The 16,646-nt window shown below is 49.9% G+C and overlaps 1 protein-coding gene across 1 annotated transcript; it reads left to right on the top strand.

Annotated features, from left to right (window-relative positions):
• Nucleotides 1-9,235: 9,235 nt before the first annotated feature.
• On the top strand, nt 9,236-16,432 carry LOC308159680 (melanocortin-2 receptor accessory protein 2A-like; the record flags this gene model as incomplete). Its single annotated transcript, XM_080533495.1, has 4 exons — nt 9,236-9,356; nt 12,226-12,325; nt 15,885-16,050; nt 16,217-16,432. 4 exons carry the CDS (start codon nt 9,236-9,238, stop codon nt 16,430-16,432), a joined length of 603 nt encoding a protein of 200 aa, XP_080389621.1.
• Between the last annotated feature and the right edge of the window lie 214 nt (nt 16,433-16,646).

Genomic DNA, 16,646 nt, shown 5'->3' with positions numbered 1-16,646 from the left:
CCTGTCTTAGTGGAGGTGTTGGTCCTAACCAGCCTGATAGTGGAGGTGGTGGTCCTAACCAGCCTGATAGTGGAGGTGTTGGTCCTAACCAGCCTGTGTTAGTGGAGGTGTTGGTCCTAACCAGCCTGTGTTAGTGGAGGTGTTGGTCCTAACCAGCCTGATAGTGGAGGTGTTGGTCCTAACCAGCCTGATAGTGGAGGTGTTGGTCCTAACCAGCCTGATAGTGGAGGTGTTGGTCCTAACCAGCCTGATAGTGGAGGTGTTGGTCCTAACCAGCCTGATAGAGGAGGTGTTGGTCCTAACCAGCCTGATAGTGGAGGTGTTGGTCCTAACCAGCCTGTGTTAGTGGAGGTGTTGGTCCTAACCAGCCTGTGTTAGTGGAGGTGTTGGTCCTAACCAGCCTGATAGTGGAGGTGTTGGTCCTAACCAGCCTGTGTTAGTGGAGGTGTTGGTCCTGACCAGCCTGATAGTGGAGGTGTTGGTCCTAACCAGCCTGTGTTAGTGGAGGTGTTGGTCCTGACCAGCCTGTTAGTGGAGGTGTTGGTCCTAACCAGCCTGACAGTGGAGGTGTTGGTCCTAACCAGCCTGATAGTGGAGGTGTTGGTCCTAACCAGCCTGATAGTGGAGGTGTTGGTCCTAACCAGCCTGTGTTAGTGGAGGTGTTGGTCCTAACCAGCCTGATAGTGGAGGTGTTGGTCCTAACCAGCCTGATAGTGGAGGTGTTGGTCCTAACCAGCCTGTATTAGTGGAGGTGTTGGTCCTAACCAGCCTGTGTTAGTGGAGGTGTTGGTCCTAACCAGCCTGTATTAGTGGAGGTGTTGGTCCTAACCAGCCTGATAGTGGAGGTGTTGGTCCTAACCAGCCTGTGTTAGTGGAGGTGTTGGTCCTAACCAGCCTGATAGTGGAGGTGTTGGTCCTAACCAGCCTGATAGTGGAGGTGTTGGTCCTAACCAGCCTGTGTTAGTGGAGGTGTTGGTCCTAACCAGCCTGTATTAGTGGAGGTGTTGGTCCTAACCAGTCTGATAGTGGAGGTGTTGGTCCTGACCAGCCTGTGTTAGTGGAGGTGTTGGTCCTAACCAGCCTGATAGTGGAGGTGTTGGTCCTAACCAGCCTGATAGTGGAGGTGTTGGTCCTAACCAGCCTGTATTAGTGGAGGTGTTGGTCCTAACCAGCCTGTGTTAGTGCAGGTGTTGGTCCTAACCAGCCTGTGTTAGTGGAGGTGTTGGTCCTAACCAGCCTGTGTTAGTGGAGGTGTTGGTCCTAACCAGCCTGTGTTAGTGGAGGTGTTGGTCCTAACCAGCCTGATAGTGGAGGTGGTGGTCCTAACCAGCCTGATAGTGGAGGTGTTGGTCCTAACCAGCCTGTGTTAGTGGAGGTGTTGGTCCTAACCAGCCTGATAGTGGAGGTGTTGGTCCTAACCAGCCTGTGTTAGTGGAGGTGGTGGTCCTAACCAGCCTGTGTTAGTGGAGGCGTTGGTCCTGACCAGCCTGACAGTGGAGGTGTTGGTCCTAACCAGCCTGATAGTGGAGGTGTTGGTCCTAACCAGCCTGTGTTAGTGGAGGTGTTGGTCCTAACCAGCCTATGTTAGTGGAGGTGTTGGTCCTAACCAGCCTGATAGTGGAGGTGTTGGTCCTAACCAGCCTGATAGTGGAGGCGTTGGTCCTAACCAGCCTGATAGGGGAGGTGTTGGTCCTAACCAGCCTGATAGTGGAGGTGTTGGTCCTAACCAGCCTATGTTAGTGGAGGTGTTGGTCCTAACCAGCCTGATAGTGGAGGTGTTGGTCCTAACCAGCCTGATAGTGGAGGTGTTGGTCCTAACCAGCCTGTGTTAGTGGAGGTGTTGGTCCTAACCAGCCTGATAGTGGAGGTGTTGGTCCTAACCAGCCTGATAGTGGAGGTGTTGGTCCTAACCAGCCTGATAGTGGAGGTGTTGGTCCTAACCAGCCTGTGTTAGTGGAGGTGTTGGTCCTAACCAGCCTGTTAGTGGAGGTGTTGGTCCTAACCAGCCTGTGTTAGTGGAGGTGGTGGTCCTAACCAGCCTGATAGTGGAGGTGTTGGTCCTAACCAGCCTGTGTTAGTGGAGGTGTTGGTCCTAACCAGCCTGTTAGTGGAGGTGTTGGTCCTAACCAGCCTGATAGTGGAGGTGTTGGTCCTAACCAGCCTGATAGTGGAGGTGTTGGTCCTAACCAGCCTGATAGTGGAGGTGTTGGTCCTAACCAGCCTGATAGTGGAGGTGTTGGTCCTAACCAGCCTGTGTTAGTGGAGGTGTTGGTCCTAACCAGCCTGATAGTGGAGGTGTTGGTCCTAACCAGCCTGTGTTAGTGGAGGCGTTGGTCCTAACCAGCCTGTGTTAGTGGAGGTGTTGGTCCTAACCAGCCTGTGTTAGTGGAGGTGTTGGTCCTAACCAGCCTGATAGTGGAGGTGTTGGTCCTAACCAGCCTGATAGTGGAGGTGTTGGTCCTAACCAGCCTGATAGTGGAGGTGTTGGTCCTAACCAGCCTGTGTTAGTGGAGGTGTTGGTCCTAACCAGCCTGATAGTGGAGGTGTTGGTCCTAACCAGCCTGTGTTAGTGGAGGTGTTGGTCCTAACCAGCCTGATAGTGGAGGTGTTGGTCCTAACCAGCCTGTGTTAGTGGAGGTGGTGGTCCTAACCAGCCTGATAGTGGAGGTGTTGGTCCTAACCAGCCTGATAGTGGAGGTGTTGGTCCTAACCAGCCTGATAGTGGAGGTGTTGGTCCTAACCAGCCTGATAGTGGAGGTGGTGGTCCTAACCTGCCTGATAGTGGAGGTGTTGGTCCTAACCAGCCTGTGTTAGTGGAGGTGTTGGTCCTAACCAGCCTGATAGTGGAGGTGTTGGTCCTAACCAGCCTGTGTTAGTGGAGGTGTTGGTCCTAACCAGCCTGTGTTAGTGGAGGTGTTGGTCCTAACCAGCCTGATAGTGGAGGTGTTGGTCCTAACCAGCCTGTGTTAGTGGAGGTGTTGGTCCTAACCAGCCTGATAGTGGAGGTGTTGGTCCTAACCAGCCTGTGTTAGTGGAGGTGTTGGTCCTAACCAGCCTGTTAGTGGAGGTGTTGGTCCTAACCAGCCTGATAGTGGAGGTGTTGGTCCTAACCAGCCTGTGTTAGTCGAGGTGTTGGTCCTAACCAGCCTGTGTTAGTGGAGGTGTTGGTCCTAACCAGCCTGATAGTGGAGGTGTTGGTCCTAACCAGCCTGATAGTGGAGGTGTTGGTCCTAACCAGCCTGATAGTGGAGGTGTTGGTCCTAACCAGCCTGTGTTAGTGGAGGTGTTGGTCCTAACCAGCCTGATAGTGGAGGTGTTGGTCCTAACCAGTATGTGTTAGTGGAGGTGTTGGTCCTAACCAGCCTGATAGTGGAGGTGTTGGTCCTAACCAGCCTGATAGTGGAGGTGTTGGTCCTAACCAGCCTGATAGTGGAGGTGTTGGTCCTAACCAGCCTGATAGGGGAGGTGTTGGTCCTAACCAGCCTGATAGTGGAGGTGTTGGTCCTAACCAGCCTGATAGTGGAGGTGTTGGTCCTAACCAGCCTGTTAGTGGAGGTGTTGGTCCTAACCAGCCTGTGTTAGTGGAGGTGTTGGTCCTAACCAGCCTGATAGTGGAGGTGTTGGTCCTAACCAGCGTGTGTTAGTGGAGGCGTTGGTCCTAACCAGCCTGTGTTAGTGAAGGCGTTGGTCCTAACCAGCCTGATAGTGGAGGTGTTGGTCCTAACCAGCCTGATAGTGGAGGCGTTGGTCCTAACCAGCCTGATAGTGGAGGTGTTGGTCCTAACCAGCCTGATAGTGGAGGTGTTGGTCCTAACCAGCCTGTGTTAGTGGAGGTGTTGGTCCTAACCAGCCTGTGTTAGTGGAGGTGTTGGTCCTAACCAGCCTGTGTTAGTGGAGGTGTTGGTCCTAACCAGCCTGTGTTAGTGGAGGTGTTGGTCCTAACCAGCCTGATAGTGGAGGCGTTGGTCCTAACCAGCCTGATAGAGGAGGTGTTGGTCCTAACCAGCCTGTGTTAGTGGAGGTGTTGGTCCTAACCAGCCTGATAGTGGAGGTGTTGGTCCTGACCAGCCTGTGTTAGTGGAGGTGTTGGTCCTAACCAGCCTGATAGTGGAGGTGTTGGTCCTAACCAGCCTGTGTTAGTGGAGGTGTTGGTCCTAACCAGCCTGATAGTGGAGGTGTTGGTCCTAACCAGCCTGTGTTAGTGGAGGTGTTGGTCCTAACCAGCCTGATAGTGGAGGTGTTGGTCCTAACCAGCCTGATAGTGGAGGTGTTGGTCCTAACCAGCCTGTGTTAGTGGAGGTGTTGGTCCTAACCAGCCTGATAGTGGAGGCGTTGGTCCTAACCAGCCTGTGTTAGTGGAGGTGTTGGTCCTAACCAGCCTGATAGTGGAGGTGTTGTGGCTGTGAGCCACACTGAGCCTCATGTCTACTCTGACAGCCTCTGCTGTGCTGCCACATCTGTCTGTTCCCCTCAGTATTTACAGATGCAGGAAGAGAGCAAACTCCATCTGTCGCATTTACACAACCCCCCCCCCCTCCTCCCTCCCCCACCCCCACCCTCTCCTCCCCTCCACTCTCCGCTGTCAGACATCCACACAAATACACTAGAAATGGAATAACCCTTGAGATAGAACAGCCAATTATATACATTACATATGTATTATATGTTACGTAACAGTGCATTGAGGCATATTTGCCGTCAGGCAGTGTCATTAAAAACACTACAGCAGCCGTGCCTATTTTTACCTACTAGTAGAGCCGCCTTGGGTGCCTTTTTAGAATGTAAATCTGCTATTTACACACAGAGATCACTAGAGGGCGCTTCTTTTAAATTAGCCTGCCTCCTACACAGAAAAAGTGCAAAATAGCTTTATACTAGCTTATCCTGATGTGATTTAGAAAATGTAAGGATACTGGGTGGTAGAACGCACATATGTAGGAAAAGTCATGAAAGGAGGGTCCTGAAATTTGATCGATAAATATTTTTTTTCACTCACAGGGGTCACCGTGACCCCATCACGGCTCTAATAATACGAGACATCAGACAATGTCTGACAATATTGCCTGATGTCTGGTACGAGAAGAGCTGTTGGGTTTCAATCAAAACTACAGCATGTCCACTCAAACATTTGTGACACAGTCTGATAATTTGGTCCGCATGTCGGCCAACCAATCAACAAGTATGTTGTGGACTTTCCTTTTGAAACACGGAAGTACGTTTCAACGTTGTTGTTGTTGATACTCACAACACAAACACGCTAGTCGAGCAGGCTCACGAAACAAGCTGTGTTAGTTGACTAGCGACGTGTCGTTGATTCTCAACAACGTATGTTGTTGTATTCACCTCATTTTCGAAAGGAAATGTTGTGACCATTTTCTTCGCATATCTCTAATGAGCTTCCAGACCCCCCCCCCCGCAGCCACTCTCACCAATGTATCTTTCCTCTCTGTTGTTATTCTGTATCCTCTCACTTCCTCTCTCTGATGTTTCATACCAGTCCAGATGGTCCCCCCCCCTCTCTCTCCCCCCCATCTCCATTTATAACTCACCTACACCTATGCTAGATGGTGAAGCTCTCTCTCTCTCTCTCTTTCTCTCTCTCTCTCTCTCTCTCTCTACCCCCTCTCTCATTCCCCCCTTTCTCAATCTCTCTCTTTCTCTGTTTCTCTCTCCCTCTCTGTTTCTCTCTCTCTCTCTTCCCCATCTGTCATCCCCCCACCCTCTCTCTCTCTTCCTCTCTCTTCCCCCTCTGTTACCCCCCCCCCTCTCTCTCTCCCCCTCTCTCTCTCTCTCTCTCCTCCTATAGGGTTGATACTATTATATAATTCCATGTTTCAGCAGGTCTGGAGGGCCACGTGTAATCCAGAGACCAGAGAGGGAGATTTTAAACTGCCACGACAAACGATAATTGGCGTCGGTTAATATAATGTTCCCTCAACCCCAGGTCCCGAACTGTCTCACCCGCACACACTATCCATCCGCTGGACTCACAGCGGCCACCACCAAGCAAACTTTTGCAATTGCACAGCGGCGTGCCGCATAGATATAAGGTGGTTAAAAGCACAGGACGTGCCCGGGAAACATAGCAGGCCAGTTGAACACGAGAACTGCTGAAGCATGCAACCCAATTATATATATTTTTTTACTCAAGTCAGAGAATATATAGGCTACAGTAGCTTGAATGAAAAAAAAGGGGGAAAAAAGGTAGAGGTAGTCAATCAGATTAGCGTGACATGGATACAAGATTCTGAAGGAGAGGGAAAGAGAGGAGAGGAGAGTGTGTGCGTGACTGTCTCTATGGGAGAGAGGGAGGGAGAGAGAGAGGGAGGGGGTGAAAGATTGACACCATCCCCAGAAGAGAAGAATCTGCCTGTCAGACAAACACCTGTTTCAAATGTGAATTTCTATCTGGCTCTCTGGGTCTTCCTTGTCACTCAACCCCCCACCCTCTCTCTCTCTCTCTCTCTCTCAAACTAGGCGAGGAAAAAGGGAGCAGTGAGTAAGGGAGGGAAGGAGAGAGAGAGAGAGAGAGAGGGAGGGAGAGAGAGAGAGAGAGAGAGAGAGAGAGAGAGAGAGGGAGAGGGAGAGAGAGAGAGAGCTCGGTGTTGCAGAGGTAGCCTTAAGATCTTGTTTGGCAAGATCGTGAAAATAAATAAAGTGTTCTAACACAAGTCTTTCAGCATGGGGAAGCTTTGCAATGTTCGTGTCATTTCATGGCTCAGATAACTCTCTGCTGTCAGGACCACAACAACATCAGTGACAAGATACTCTCCAAGCTTAGCACATCTACATTCATGTGTGGCGTTGTTCAATATGAATGCATGATGACCTTGAGCTTAGAGAGTGAAGAGAACATGTAATCTAATTCTGCGGATGGTGGAGGCGGTGGTAATGATGATGAAGATGTTATCCCTGTGATTGATGCTGGCTGCCCTTGATCATAAAGCATTTCTTTAATAAGCCAAGAGACACATTTACAGGAAATGTCTTTCACGGCATTGGTATTCTCGGTCTCTGTTTAAAGGAGAGCATGCACAGCATGATAAAGAGCCAGAGAGATATCCACAGGATGAAAGGGTGTGTTAATGGTGACGTACTAACTAGCACCCTGTCAATATTACTGGAAATATGTGATAACATCCTTCTGCTTGTTTATAAAGCTCTCACTGGCACAGCACCAGAATATCTGAAAGACCTTTTGCTAGCATATCAGCCCAATAGAGCTCTCAGGTCTTCTGCTAGCATATCAGCCCAATAGAGCTCTCAGGTCTTCTGCTAGCATTATATCAGCCCAATAGAGCTCTCAGGTCTTTTGCTAGCATATCAGCCCAATAGAGCGCTCAGGTCTTCTGCTAGCATATCAGCCCAATAGAGCTCTCAGGTCTTCTGCTAGCATATCAACCCAATAGAGCTCTCAGGTCTTCTGCTATCATATCAGCCCAATAGAGCTCTCAGGTCTTCTGGCGCTGGTTTTCTCTGTGTACCACATGTACAAAAGAAGAGATTTGGTGAGGCTGCATTCTCATTTTATGCACTCAGATTGTGGAATGCACTGCCAGTTTACATTAGGGATGCAACCTTCAAGTCAAGACTAAAAACCCATCTATTTAATATTGCCTTTAAATGACTAAATAATAAAATGAGGATTATATAATGATTGGAGCACATTGAGCTGCAACGTTTGCAGGAAAAGCCCTATACAAATAAAAAGTTATTATTATTATTATTATTATTATTACTATTATTATTATTATTATTATTATTATTATTATTATTATATTGAAAGACTGCATATATTGTTGTGGGGAATTTTCATATCAAAACGAATGAACGTAGGAATAAATGTTTTTTTTTTCTAAATGGAAGAGTCATGATGAAACCTCTCTCATTCCCTTAAGTGAACATATTGATGTACATTTATTTATATATGTATGGAAACAGCATGTGACTTTGAAATGTTAATTTAATTAAACCCTCGGAATGAAATTAACATATTACAGTCTTAGACCGCTGGAGCTGGAAACTATGTTTGCATAAGATATCAGAAAAGTCCCTCATCACACAGCCTCCTGTGCCGCGTGTGACTTCAACGGTCCGCATCGCTGACTATCGATGCTCTCATACGCCTAGAAAGGCAGTAAGGATCTTACCCCTTCATAAATATATCTGGATGTTTAATTCATAAGAGAAAATCACCAATCACCACAACATGCACGGGGTTTGAATTGTCAAGTATTTTCTCTTCACGCCACTGCGGCATAAAGTGTGCATATGCTATTACTTAGTTATTTTTTTCTCTCACAGTTAAGTTAATCATTTACAATTCAAATGTGAATAAAGACAGAGAAACGTCTATAGGCTACTTCGTAATTAGCTCATTGAATTCACCTCGTCGCTTGCTGCCTTAATCTAATCCAGTAAGAAGCGCACCCAGTCCAAACTATTGCGTAAGCACGGTATCCCTGCTCGAGCGCTGTCCAACCGCAGATTGTTCTCATACTTGATCAGCTCCCGAGCCTCTCAGGAGAGGAGAGAGGGGAGGGAACCTCTCAGGAGAGATGGGAGAGGGGAGAGGGTACCTCTACCGCTAGTCTGACAGCAGTGAGCGTGTCCAGAAGACGGATGGAAATTGGAATAACGGCGCGGAGCTGATCATGTATTATTATTAATAATAATAACAATACTACTACTACTACTAATAATAATAATAATAATAACCTTTATTTGTATAGCACTTTTCCTGCAAACGTTGCAGCTCGAAGTCGTTTTTTTTTTCTTCCTTTATTGCCTTGGACTCTACAATTGAAGTCCCACACCACACCCAAGACAGTAGTCCGATGCGTTATGCACCCAGGGGCTCGTATTTTATTGGATCTTTCAATTCCGAATGAAATCGTGTGAAAGTGGTATGAATTATGAATTAGTCGGCTTTTACAGACTTTTCTTTCCAACTGTTTTTGATGTTGCTGCTGAATATTTCACAGTAGCCTATAACAGAATGTCTTAAGTTATTACTTCGCAGGCATTTTCCCTCCCTTTACTTATTGATTGATTGATTGAAAACTTTATTAGAAGATTTGCAGAAGTAGGTACATGAAAATACATATTACATACAAGGTCAACTAAAAGGATGAAAACCCAAGAAAGCCACTGGCTTATTTCAATTGGGGTCCTTGATTTTCAATTCATCGTTACATGTAAGGTCTGTTATGTCCGATGACACGTTTCATCTGACATGTCGGAGTTCCACAACCAGAGTCGCGCCAGTGCGCGAGGCAGCGACTACGTCTGGCAGTACGAGTACTACGACGACGACGACGAGCCGGTGTCTTTTGAGGGTCTGAAGGCGCACCGATGTGAGTCACACTTTATCGTCTCGAGCCTGTGGTCTCTCTGGATGCATGGTGTCTCTCTGGATGCATGGTGTCTCTGGATGCATGGTGTCTCTGGATGCATGGTGTCTCTGCATGCATGGTGTCTCTGGATGCATGGTGTCTATGGATGCATGGTGTCTCTATGGATGCATGGTGTCTATGGATGCATGGTGTCTCTCTGGATGCATGGTGTCTCTCTGGATGCATGGTGTCTATGGATGCATGGTGTCTCTCTGGATGCATGGTGTCTCTGGATGCATGGTGTCTCTGGATGCATGGTCTCTCTGGATGCATGGTGTCTCTGGATGCATGGTGTCTCTGGATGCATGGTGTCTCTGGATGCATGCATGGTGTCTATGGATGCATGGTGTCTATGGATGCATGGTGTCTCTCTGGATGCATGGTGTCTATGGATGCATGGTGTCTATGGATGCATGGTGTCTCTGGATGCATGGTGTCTCTCTGGATGCATGGTGTCTCTCTGGATGCATGGTGTCTCTGGATGCATGGTGTCTCTCTGGATGCATGGTGTCTCTGGATGCATGGTGTCTCTGGATGCATGGTCTCTCTGGATGCATGGTGTCTATGGATGCATGGTGTCTCTATGGATGCATGGTGTCTCTCTGGATGCATGGTGTCTATGGATGCATGGTGTCTATGGATGCATGGTGTCTCTGGATGCATGGTGTCTCTCTGGATGCATGGTGTCTCTCTGGATGCATGGTGTCTCTCTGGATGCATGGTGTCTCTCTGGATGCATGGTGTCTCTCTGGATGCATGGTGTCTCTCTGGATGCATGGTGTCTCTCTGGATGCATGGTGTCTATGGATGCATGGTGTCTCTGGATGCATGGTCTCTCTGGATGCATGGTGTCTCTGGATGCATGGTGTCTATGGATGCATGGTGTCTATGGATGCATAGTGTCTCTGGATGCATGGTGTCTATGGATGCATGGTGTCTATGGATGCATGGTGTCTCTGGATGCATGGTGTCTATGGATGCATGGTGTCTCTCTGGATGCATGGTGTCTCTCTGGATGCATGGTGTCTCTGGATGCATGGTGTCTCTCTGGATGCATGGTGTCTCTGGATGCATGGTGTCTCTCTGGGTGCATGGTGTCTCTGGATGCATGGTGTCTCTGGATGCATGGTGTCTCTGGATGCATGGTGTCTCTGGATGCATGGTCTCTCTGGATGCATGGTCTCTCTGGATGCATGGTGTCTCTCTGGATGCATGGTGTCTCTGGATGCATGGTGTCTCTGGATGCATGGTCTCTCTGGATGCATGGTGTCTCTCTGCATGCATGGTGTCTATGGATGCATGGTGTCTCTGGATGCATGGTGTCTCTCTGGATGCATGGTGTCTCTGGATGCATGGTGTCTATGGATGCATGGTGTCTATGGATGCATGGTGTCTCTCTGGATGCATGGTGTCTATGGATGCATGGTGTCTCTCTGGATGCATGGTGTCTCTGGATGCATGGTGTCTATGGATGCATGGTGTCTCTGGATGCATGGTGTCTCTGCATGCATGGTCTCTCTGGATGCAAAGCTTGTTCAACCAACTAATGGCTGCATGCTCACTCGTGTTTTTTCAACGGAAATACACTAGAACAGCCGTGCCTTTTTACCTACTAAAAGAGCCGCCTCGACTTTTTCAATTCAAAGCTGCTATTTACACACAACGACCACTAGTTGGCCGCTTGTAAATTAGCCTGCTTGCTTCCTATACACTGAACAACTGCAACATAGCTTTATACTAGCTTATCCTGATGTGATTGTGAAAATGTACGGATACTGGGTGGTAGAACGCACATATCTAGGAAAAGTCATGAAAGGAGGGTCCTGAAATTTGATCGAGTGCGAAGATATAAACATTTGTTTTACTCACAGGGGTCAAATGACCCTCACGGCTGATTAAGTGTTAACTTTCTCTCCTTGGACTCTTGGAGATTGATAAGGCGAGTGTTGTTTCTCCTCAGCCTCGATGTTATTGAGTTCGATCCCTGTTGCATCTGGCGTATTATACTGTATTTCTGATATGGCTCATATTCCTCAAAGCAGTGAGGGCGTTGTTGTTGGATTAAAAAAAAAAATAATAATAATAATAATAATAACTTTTATTTGTATAGCGCTTTTCCTGCAAATGTTGCAGCTCAAAGTGCTCAAATCATTATATAATCATAACTAAATTAAATTAATTCCCCTCTCCTCTCCTCTCCTCTCCTCTCCTCTCCTCTCCTCTCCTCTCCTCTCCTCTCCTCTCCTCTCCTCTCCTCTCCTCTCCCTCTCCCTCTCCCTCTCCCTCTCCCTCTCCCTATTCTCTCCCTCTCCCTCTTATGGAAGGCTCTTATGCTTTCCCACCTCAGACAGAGCTGAACTGTGGTTTTTCTTCTCAATGTAAAACCTCTACAGGCAATTAAGACCAGCATAATTAAATAAGGACGATATCTTTTACAGTTGAGCAAGTATAATTGCTTCAAGCGACAACGTCGCGACAAAAAGCAGATGCAATTTTCCCTCCCAAAAAATTCTAAAATGATTCTAATTATCTTAAACTCCTTGAAGTCTATCTGCTGTCTATAGTGTTCTCATTCACTCTTGGTCTTGGTGTACTGTACTTGTATTGTTATATGAGCATAGAGAGGGAGAGTGTGCATGTGTGCATGCGAGCGTGTGTGTGTGTGTGTGTGTGTGTGTGCATGCGTGCGTACGCGTGTGCTTTGATGTGTACTGTGGAGAGGGTGTGAGTGCTTTGCGGGAGAGAGAGAGTGAAGAATGAAATGGAAAACGTTTGACTAAACCAAACTGAAAAGGATGACTGATATAATATTCTCCCACTTATGTCACAGACTCCATTGTCATCGGGTTCTGGGTCGGGCTGGCGGTGTTCGTCATCTTCATGTTCTTCATCCTGACTCTGCTCACAAAGACTGGAGCCCCGCATCAAGAGTGAGTCAAGATTACCCCCCCCCCCCACCCCAAGCTGTACCCCCTCTACCCCTCCTTTAATTCCCCCTTGGCGACCTGGGTTCTCTCCTCTCCTCTCCTCTCCTCTCCTCTCCTCTCCTCTCCTCTCCTCTCCTCTCCTCTCCTCTCCTCTCCTTCTCCTCTCCCTCTCCCTCTCCTCTCCTCTCCCTCTCCCTCTCCCCCTCCCTCTCACCTCCTCTCCTCTCCTCTCCCTCTCCTGTCCTCTCCTCTCCTCTCCTCTCCCTCTCCTCTCCTTCTCCTCTCCCTCTTCCTCTCCCTCTCCCCTTCCTCTCCCCCTCCTCTCCCTCCCCCTCCCTCTCCCTCTCCTGTCCTCTCCCTCCCTCTCCCTCCTCCTCCTCCCTCTCCCTCTCCCTCTCCCTCTCCCTCTCCCTCTCCTCTCCTGTCCTTCTCCCTCTCCCCTCCCCTCCCTCTCCCTCTCCCTCTCCCCTCCCCTCCCTCTCCCTCTCCCCCTCCTCTCCCTCTCCCCCTCCCTCTCCCTCTCCCCCTCCCTCTCCCCCTCCCCCTCCTCTCCCTCTCCCTCTCCCCTCCTTCTCCCCCTCCTCTCCCTCTGTTCCAACACCCTGGAGAGCTCTGGCCGCCAGATTTAGCCTGGGTTCTCTCCTCTCTTCTCCCCCTCCTCTCCCGCTGTTCCAGCACCCTGGAGAGCTCTGGCCACCAGCATTGAGGGGGGGGGGGGTTAACACAGCACTCTGGACAGACCCCCCCCCACACCCAGATCAAATCTTGTTATCTTAAACTCCTTGAAGTCTATCTCCTCTCCTCTCCTCTCCTCTCCTCTCCTCTCCTCTCCTCTCCTCTCCTCTCCTCTCCTCTCCTCTCCTCTCCTCTCCTCTCCTTCTCCTCTCCCTCTCCTCTCCTCTCCCTCTCCCTCTCCCTCTCCCTCTCCCTCTCCCTCTCCTCTCCTGTCCTTCTCCCCTCCCCTCCCTCTCCCCTCCTCTCCTCTCCTCTCCCTCTCCTGTCCTCTCCTCTCCTCTCCCTCTCCTCTCCCCCTCTCCTCTCCTTCTCCTCTCCCCTTCCTCTCCCCCTCCTCTCCCTCCCCCTCCCTCTCCCTCTCCTGTCCTCTCCCTCCCTCTCCCTCCTCCTCCCTCTCCCTCTCCCTCTCCTCTCCTGTCCTTCTCCCTCTCCCTCTCCCTCTCCCCCTCCCTCTCCCCCTCCTCTCCTCTCCTCTCCTCTCCTCTCCCTCTCCCTCTCCCCTCCTTCTCCCCCTCCTCTCCCGCTGTTCCAGCACCCTGGAGAGCTCTGTCCGCCAGCATTGAGGGGGGGGGGGGGGGTTAACACAGCACTCTGGACAGACCCTCCCCCACACCCAGATCAAATCTTGTTGCGCTGCATTGCAGCACTAACGTGTGGTCATGCTCTTGGGAGCCAATACCCAGCCAATACCCCGCAGGGGCCAAAAGCACTTCATCATCACAGACCTTTACTGTGACGGGATGAAAAGCTAGAAAGGGAATTATTGTCCCGTCCCCCCCAATGTTATTATTGTTATTGAGAAGCTTTCTCTTCATTTAAGATTTAAGACATGAGACATTTTGTTCACTCACAGCCCGTCTTGTTCCCTGTGTCCTTTCTCATGCTGCAGTTTCCCTGAACGTGTTCTTCAGACAGACAATCCCAATTGTTTATTTCAACTGAATTGAAAATAGATGGAGAGATGGAGAGGGGGTAGGGGGGGGTAATTATGGTGAGGAAAGCTATGCAGACTGAGGCCTGGACTACACACGTATATGGATATCTTTTTAAGTGGATATTTTCGTCCTCGTTTAAAAAAAAAAACTCTCCAAGATGAAAGCAAAAAATGATTATTTTTTTGTGGACCGACGATGAACTTGAGTTGGTGCTTAATGTCACGTTACAATAATTGTGTGACCGGCTTGACGCTTGACGTCATTGCATCAACACCAGCTCCGTTTAACATAACCACACTGATCCACTCAATCTGATATTTTTTTATTTCTTCAATTTTTTATCCGTTTAGTGAAATCTCTGTTTATGTGAGTGACAACGCCGTGTTCGTATGGTTGAGAGGCCCAATTGTACGAAACAAAATGCGTTTAGAAAAATATCCATATACGTGTAGTCCAGACCTGAGAAGGTTTCGCAAACCCTCCTCTGACCACCCCATCTTTATATGCATCCTCCTCTGACCACCCCATCTTTATATGCATCCAATCTCCTGTGTCAGTCCAGTGAAGGTAAACCAGTAGAATGTTAATGTGGTTGTTCTAGAACACTTGAGAGAGGCTTAACAAACCCCGAACAGAACAGAATCCTTACCGGGGACATGATGCATAATGCAGTCTGCTCTCTTCATAACGTGAAACAATCATCTACTACGACCATGATGGAACTTCTTAAATCGAGAAGAAATGTCCAACATTGAATTCTTGGATATAAAAATCCAAAAAAGACATTTGGACATATGGACTTTTATGTTTAGATTTTTGGTCTGGATTGTTTGAGTTAATACCAAAGTCTGGTGCACATTTCACTTGAATAGGCTCATTGGAAATACGTTTACTGGACAAAATATTGATGTGATGTACTGCATTTTGCAGTAGCAATACACCTTCTTAACTCAATGGAGAACCAGCACCTCTTTTCAGACTGTCTTTATAATTGTAGAGACAACATATATCTTTATAATAGTCATAAAAGCTAGTGTACCCTGTTTTCTTTTATTGAAAGTCAATGCTTTTCATTTGAATAGATGGAAGACTTCTGTATGTTACCCCTATGGATCCCCTATACCTGGATTGGTTCCGTAGCAACCAAGCAGCGAATTATTTGAGCCACATCCATGGAACGGAAGCTGAGTTCAGGGTTCCAAATTATAAAAAATAAAAAAATTGTCCCGATTATCTCTAATCGCCCTTCTTAGAATAGGGCCCTGGGTCTGGGTCTGGTAATTGAACCCGGCAGGCAGCAAATGGGAGGGCGCTTGTTGTGTTATTCTGGCTGGAAATAGCAGAGTGGAGGAGGAAGAGGAGGAGGAGGAGGAAGAGGGGGAGGAGGAGGAGGAGGGGGAGGAGGAGGGAGGGGGCGAGGGGGAGGAGGAGGAGGGGGGAGGAGAAGGGGAGGGGGAGGAGGAGGAGGAGGAGGAGGAGGGGGACGAGGAGGAGGAGGAAGAGGGGGAGGGAGGAGGGGGTGGAGGAGGAGGAGGAGGGGGAAGCGGGGAGGAGGACGATGAGGAGGAGGAGGGGGGGGAGGAGGAGGAGGAGGAGGAGGAGGGGGGGAGGGGGAGGAGGAGGAGGAGGAGGGGGGAGGAGGAGGAGGAGGAGGGGGGGAAGGGGAGGAGAAGGATGAGGAGGGGGAGGAGGAGGAATGGGGGGGAGGAGGAGGAGGAGGAGTAGGAGTAGGAGGAGGAGGGGGGGCGAGGTAATAATATATTTATATATTTACAAAGAAAGAAAGATAGAGGGCACTTGAAATTCTATTATAGAGACATTTACTGGCAAGACCTTGGAGGGTTCAGTTTACACTCCCTCCTCTCCTTCTCTCCCCCCCCCCCCCCCCCCAGGAACCCAGAGCCCTGTGAGAAGCTCCATCGCCTGGGCAACTGCGTGGTGGACATCAGCCGCCCCCCCCAGGAGTCCGTCGACAAGGACGGCGTCTCTCGCCCCCTGCTGGAAGAATCGCGCTCCTTCTTCCACTTCTACATCAGCGAGGAGGAGGGAGGGGGAGGGGCCTGGCAGGGGGGCGGGGCCAAGCGGGAGGGGGTTGGGAGGCTGGGGGTTGGGAGGCTGGGGGGGGGACTGAGCTCCTGTGGGGTGGTGGGGGGGGTGGGGGAGGCGGGGGGGAGATGGGGGAGGTGAGGGGGGGCGAGGGGGGAGGGGGGAGGGTCTCCTCCAGCCCAGAGGGAGGGCGGGGGGGTCGGACAGCAGAGAGAACCAGCGTTTCCTGTCCCACCACCACTACAACATCCCCAACTTTGTGGCGAGCTCGTCGGAGCTGAGCTCCATGCTGGGGGAGGACGACCTGCTGTTGTGCGAGCCGCCGCCGCCACCGCCCCCCGTCGTCATGGAGACGGCTCAGGGGGGTGGGGGCGTCCGGCGCGTCGTCAGCTGAGGCTCTGACGCCGTTCTTTTTTTGGGGGGGGGGGGAGGTGGGGGGGGCGGCTGTGGCTCAACCAGCGGTACAGCCAGCATCGAACGATCGCAAAGTAGTCGGCTGCGTCACAGCGGTTCGAATCCCCCGGCGGGCGGGCCACGTGTCGAAGTGTCCCTGAGCAAGGCACTGAACTCCCTAATTGCTCTGTGGGGGGGGGCTCGCCTATAATGGT

This window comes from Nansenia antarctica, assembly GCF_963989245.1.
Source record: "Nansenia antarctica genome assembly, chromosome: 6".
NCBI lineage: Eukaryota > Metazoa > Chordata > Actinopteri > Argentiniformes > Microstomatidae > Nansenia > Nansenia antarctica.
Note: the sequence above shows the minus strand (reverse complement) of the source record. Positions and strands in the feature narration are given on the sequence as shown.